The 6,660-nt window shown below is 53.3% G+C and overlaps 1 protein-coding gene and 1 long non-coding RNA gene across 2 annotated transcripts in view; both read right to left on the bottom strand.

Annotated features, from left to right (window-relative positions):
• Nucleotides 1-153: 153 nt before the first annotated feature.
• Nucleotides 154-6,660, bottom strand: part of LOC131724905 (proprotein convertase subtilisin/kexin type 5-like) — a gene marked incomplete at its 3' end in the record, with an annotated part of 10,298 nt that continues 3,791 nt past the window's right edge. The window contains exons 3-5 of the mRNA XM_059017908.1: nt 4,476-4,649; nt 1,779-4,388; nt 154-1,692 (exon numbers count right to left, since the gene is read on the bottom strand). Coding sequence (XP_058873891.1) covers nt 154-1,692; nt 1,779-4,388; nt 4,476-4,649 — 4,323 coding nt within the window. The remainder of the gene's footprint in view (nt 1,693-1,778; nt 4,389-4,475; nt 4,650-6,660) is intronic.
• Nucleotides 5,075-6,379, bottom strand: LOC131724976 (uncharacterized). Its single transcript, XR_009320369.1, has 3 exons — nt 6,292-6,379; nt 5,808-6,217; nt 5,075-5,733 (listed from the first exon to the last, which is right to left on the bottom strand). It is a non-coding gene; the product is annotated as an uncharacterized LOC131724976 (long non-coding RNA).

Below are 6,660 nucleotides of genomic sequence, written 5' to 3'. Positions count from 1 at the left end.
CCTCCCTCCCTCCCTCCCCTCCCTCTCTCTCACCTGATCCCTCGCTCCCTCCCTCCCTCTCTCTCTCTCACCTGATCCCTCCTCCCTCCCTCCCTCCCTCCCTCCTCTCTCTCACCTGATCCCTCGCTCCCTCCCTCCCTCCCTCTCACTCACCCTGATCCCCTCGCTCCCAGCCCGCACCGTGTGATCCTTGGTTATCTTGACTCTTTGATGAGCGAAGACACAAGCTTCACACAGCCACTCCGAGCACTGAACACAGAAACTGAAGGCTTCAGCGCTGTCCTCACAGCATCGACACACCTGAAACACACAAGCTTCACACAGCCACTCCGAGCACTGAACACAGAAACTGAAGGCTTCAGCGCTGTCCTCACAGCATCGACACACCTGAAACACACAAGCTTCACACAGCCACTCCGAGCACTGAACACAGAAACTGAAGGCTTCAGCGCTGTCCTCACAGCATCGACACACCTGAAACACACAAGCTTCACACAGCCACTCCGAGCACTGAACACAGAAACTGAAGGCTTCAGCACTGTCCTCACAGCATCGACACACCTGAAACACACAAGCTTCACACAGCCACTCCGAGCACTGAACACAGAAACTGAAGGCTTCAGCGCTGTCCTCACAGCATCGACACACCTGAAACACACAAGCTTCACACAGCCACTCCGAGCACTGAACACAGAAACTGAAGGCTTCAGCGCTGTCCTCACAGCATCGACACACCTGAAACACACAAGCTTCACACAGCCACTCCGAGCACTGAACACAGAAACTGAAGGCTTCAGCACTGTCCTCACAGCATCGACACACCTGAAACACACAAGCTTCACACAGCCACTCCGAGCACTGAACACAGAAACTGAAGGCTTCAGCACTGTCCTCACAGCATCGACACACCTGAAACACACAAGCTTCACACAGCCACTCCGAGCACTGAACACAGAAACTGAAGGCTTCAGCACTGTCCTCACAGCATCGACACACCTGAAACACACAAGCTTCACACAGCCACTCCGAGCACTGAACACAGAAACTGAAGGCTTCAGCACTGTCCTCACAGCATCGACACACCTGAAACACACAAGCTTCACACAGCCACTCCGAGCACTGAACACAGAAACTGAAGGCTTCAGCGCTGTCCTCACAGCATCGACACACCTGAAACACACAAGCTTCACACAGCCACTCCGAGCACTGAACACAGAAACTGAAGGCTTCAGCGCTGTCCTCACAGCATCGACACACCTGAAACACACAAGCTTCACACAGCCACTCCGAGCACTGAACACAGAAACTGAAGGCTTCAGCGCTGTCCTCACAGCATCGACACACCTGAAACACACAAGCTTCACACAGCCACTCCGAGCACTGAACACAGAAACTGAAGGCTTCAGCGCTGTCCTCACAGCATCGACACACCTGAAACACACAAGCTTCACACAGCCACTCCGAGCACTGAACACAGAAACTGAAGGCTTCAGCACTGTCCTCACAGCATCGACACACCTGAAACACACAAGCTTCACACAGCCACTCCGAGCACTGAACACAGAAACTGAAGGCTTCAGCGCTGTCCTCACAGCATCGACACACCTGAAACACACAAGCTTCACACAGCCACTCCGAGCACTGAACACAGAAACTGAAGGCTTCAGCGCTGTCCTCACAGCATCGACACACCTGAAACACACAAGCTTCACACAGCCACTCCGAGCACTGAACACAGAAACTGAAGGCTTCAGCACTGTCCTCACGCATCGACACACCTGAAACACACAAGCTTCACACAGCCACTCCGAGCACTGAACACAGAAACTGAAGGCTTCAGCACTGTCCTCACAGCATCGACACACCTGAAACACACAAGCTTCACACAGCCACTCCGAGCACTGAACACAGAAACTGAAGGCTTCAGCGCTGTCCTCACAGCATCGACACACCTGAAACACACAAGCTTCACACAGCCACTCCGAGCACTGAACACAGAAACTGAAGGCTTCAGCACTGTCCTCACAGCATCGACACACCTGAAACACACAAGCTTCACACAGCCACTCCGAGCACTGAACACAGAAACTGAAGGCTTCAGCGCTGTCCTCACAGCATCGACACACCTGAAACACACAAGCTTCACACAGCCACTCCGAGCACTGAACACAGAAACTGAAGGCTTCAGCGCTGTCCTCACAGCATCGACACACCTGAAACACACAAGCTTCACACAGCCACTCCGAGCACTGAACACAGAAACTGAAGGCTTCAGCACTGTCCTCACAGCATCGACACACCTGAAACACACAAGCTTCACACAGCCACTCCGAGCACTGAACACAGAAACTGAAGGCTTCAGCACTGTCCTCACAGCATCGACACACCTGAAACACACAAGCTTCACACAGCCACTCCGAGCACTGAACACAGAAACTGAAGGCTTCAGCGCTGTCCTCACAGCATCGACACACCTGAAACACACAAGCTTCACACAGCCACTCCGAGCACTGAACACAGAAACTGAAGGCTTCAGCACTGTCCTCACAGCATCGACACACCTGAAACACACAAGCTTCACACAGCCACTCCGAGCACTGAACACAGAAACTGAAGGCTTCAGCACTGTCCTCACAGCATCGACACACCTGAAACACACAAGCTTCACACAGCCACTCCGAGCACTGAACACAGAAACTGAAGGCTTCAGCACTGTCCTCACAGCATCGACACACCTGAAACACACAAGCTTCACACAGCCACTCCGAGCACTGAACACAGAAACTGAAGGCTTCAGCGCTGTCCTCACAGCATCGACACACCTGAAACACACAAGCTTCACACAGCCACTCCGAGCACTGAACACAGAAACTGAAGGCTTCAGCGCTGTCCTCACAGCATCGACACACCTGAAACACACAAGCTTCACACAGCCACTCCGAGCACTGAACACAGAAACTGAAGGCTTCAGCACTGTCCTCACAGCATCGACACACCTGAAACACACAAGCTTCACACAGCCACTCCGAGCACTGAACACAGAAACTGAAGGCTTCAGCGCTGTCCTCACAGCATCGACACACCTGAAACACACAAGCTTCACACAGCCACTCCGAGCACTGAACACAGAAACTGAAGGCTTCAGCGCTGTCCTCACAGCATCGACACACCTGAAACACACAAGCTTCACACAGCCACTCCGAGCACTGAACACAGAAACTGAAGGCTTCAGCACTGTCCTCACAGCATCGACACACCTGAAACACACAAGCTTCACACAGCCACTCCGAGCACTGAACACAGAAACTGAAGGCTTCAGCGCTGTCCTCACAGCATCGACACACCTGAAACACACAAGCTTCACACAGCCACTCCGAGCACTGAACACAGAAACTGAAGGCTTCAGCACTGTCCTCACAGCATCGACACACCTGAAACACACAAGCTTCACACAGCCACTCCGAGCACTGAACACAGAAACTGAAGGCTTCAGCGCTGTCCTCACAGCACCGACACACCTGAAACACACAAGCTTCACACAGCCACTCCGAGCACTGAACACAGAAACTGAAGGCTTCAGCACTGTCCTCACAGCATCGACACACCTGAAACACACAAGCTTCACACAGCCACTCCGAGCACTGAACACAGAAACTGAAGGCTTCAGCACTGTCCTCACAGCATCGACACACCTGAAACACACAAGCTTCACACAGCCACTCCGAGCACTGAACACAGAAACTGAAGGCTTCAGCGCTGTCCTCACAGCATCGACACACCTGAAACACACAAGCTTCACACAGCCACTCCGAGCACTGAACACAGAAACTGAAGGCTTCAGCACTGTCCTCACAGCATCGACACACCTGAAACACACAAGCTTCACACAGCCACTCCGAGCACTGAACACAGAAACTGAAGGCTTCAGCGCTGTCCTCACAGCACCGACACACCTGAAACACACAAGCTTCACACAGCCACTCCGAGCACTGAACACAGAAACTGAAGGCTTCAGCGCTGTCCTCACAGCATCGACACACCTGAAACACACAAGCTTCACACAGCCACTCCGAGCACTGAACACAGAAACTGAAGGCTTCAGCGCTGTCCTCACAGCACCGACACACCTGAAACACACAAGCTTCACACAGCCACTCCGAGCACTGAACACAGAAACTGAAGGCTTCAGCGCTGTCCTCACAGCATCGACACACCTGAAACACACAAGCTTCACACAGCCACTCCGAGCACTGAACACAGAAACTGAAGGCTTCAGCACTGTCCTCACAGCACCGACACACCTGAAACACACAAGCTTCACACAGCCACTCCGAGCACTGAACACAGAAACTGAAGGCTTCAGCGCTGTCCTCACAGCATCGACACACCTGAAACACACAAGCTTCACACAGCCACTCCGAGCACTGAACACAGAAACTGAAGGCTTCAGCACTGTCCTCACAGCACCGACACACCTGAAACACACAAGCTTCACACAGCCACTCCGAGCACTGAACACAGAAACTGAAGGCTTCAGCACTGTCCTCACAGCATCGACACACCTGAAACACACAAGCTTCACACAGCCACTCCGAGCACTGAACACAGAAACTGAAGGCTTCAGCGCTGTCCTCACAGCATCGACACACCTGAAACACACACGCAGAGACACTGAGACACTGAGACTGAAGGCTTCAGCACTGTCCTCACAGCATCGACACACCTGAAACACACACGCAGAGACACTGAGACTGAAGGCTTCAGCGCTGTCCTCACAGCATCGACACACCTGAAACACACACGCAGAGACACGGAGACTGAAGGCTTCAGCGCTGTCCTCACAGCATCGACACACCTGAAACACACACGCAGAGACACGGAGACACTGAGACTGAAGGCTTCAGCACTGTCCTCACAGCATCGACACACCTGAAACACACACGCAGAGACACCGAGACACTGAGACACAGAGACTGAAGGCTTCAGCACTGTCCTCACAGCATCGACACACCTGAAACACACACGCAGAGACACTGAGACACAGAGACTGAAGGCTTCAGCACTGTCCTCACAGCATCGACACACCTGAAACACACACGCAGAGACACCGAGACACTGAGACACAGAGACTGAAGGCTTCAGCACTGTCCTCACAGCATCGACACACCTGAAACACACCCGCAGAGACACCGAGACACTGAGACACAGAGACTGAAGGCTTCAGCACTGTCCTCACAGCATCGACACACCTGAAACACACCCGCAGAGACACCGAGACACTGAGACACAGAGACTGAAGGCTTCAGCGCTGTCCTCACAGCATCGACACACCTGAAACACACACGCAGGGACACGGAGACACTGAGACTGAAGGCTTCAGCGCTGTCCTCACAGCATCGACACACCTGAAACACACACGCAGAGACACGGAGACACTGAGACACTGAGACTGAAGGCTTCAGCGCTGTCCTCACAGCATCGACACACCTGAAACACACACGCAGAGACACAGAGACACTGAGACACAGAGACTGAAGGCTTCAGCACTGTCCTCACAGCATCGACACACCTGAAACACACCCGCAGAGACACCGAGACACTGAGACACAGAGACTGAAGGCTTCAGCACTGTCCTCACAGCATCGACACACCTGAAACACACCCGCAGAGACACCGAGACACTGAGACACAGAGACTGAAGGCTTCAGCGCTGTCCTCACAGCATCGACACACCTGAAACACACACGCAGGGACACGGAGACACTGAGACTGAAGGCTTCAGCGCTGTCCTCACAGCATCGACACACCTGAAACACACACGCAGAGACACGGAGACACTGAGACACTGAGACTGAAGGCTTCAGCGCTGTCCTCACAGCATCGACACACCTGAAACACACACGCAGAGACACAGAGACACTGAGACACAGAGACTGAAGGCTTCAGCACTGTCCTCACAGCATCGACACACCTGAAACACACACGCAGAGACACGGAGACACGGAGACACTGAGACTGAAGGCTTCAGCACTGTCCTCACAGCATCGACACACCTGAAACACACACGCAGAGACACTGAGACACTGAGACACTGAGACTGAAGGCTTCAGCACTGTCCTCACAGCATCGACACACCTGAAACACACACGCAGAGACACTGAGACACTGAGACACAGAGACTGAAGGCTTCAGCACTGTCCTCACAGCATCGACACACCTGAAACACACACGCAGAGACACGGAGACACTGAGACTGAAGGCTTCAGCACTGTCCTCACAGCATCGACACACCTGAAACACACACGCAGAGACACCGAGACACTGAGACACAGAGACTGAAGGCTTCAGCACTGTCCTCACAGCATCGACACACCTGAAACACACACGCAGAGACACTGAGACACAGAGACTGAAGGCTTCAGCACTGTCCTCACAGCATCGACACACCTGAAACACACACGCAGAGACACCGAGACACTGAGACACAGAGACTGAAGGCTTCAGCACTGTCCTCACAGCATCGACACACCTGAAACACACACGCAGAGACACCGAGACACTGAGACACAGAGACTGAAGGCTTCAGCACTGTCCTCACAGCATCGACACACCTGAAACACACACGCAGAGACACGGAGACACTGAGACTGAAGGCTTCAG

This window comes from Acipenser ruthenus, chromosome 58, assembly GCF_902713425.1.
Source record: "Acipenser ruthenus chromosome 58, fAciRut3.2 maternal haplotype, whole genome shotgun sequence".
Classification (NCBI taxonomy): Eukaryota; Metazoa; Chordata; class Actinopteri; order Acipenseriformes; family Acipenseridae; genus Acipenser; species Acipenser ruthenus.
The sequence above is the reverse complement of the archived record's forward strand: the minus strand, read 5'-3'. Positions and strand labels throughout refer to the sequence as shown.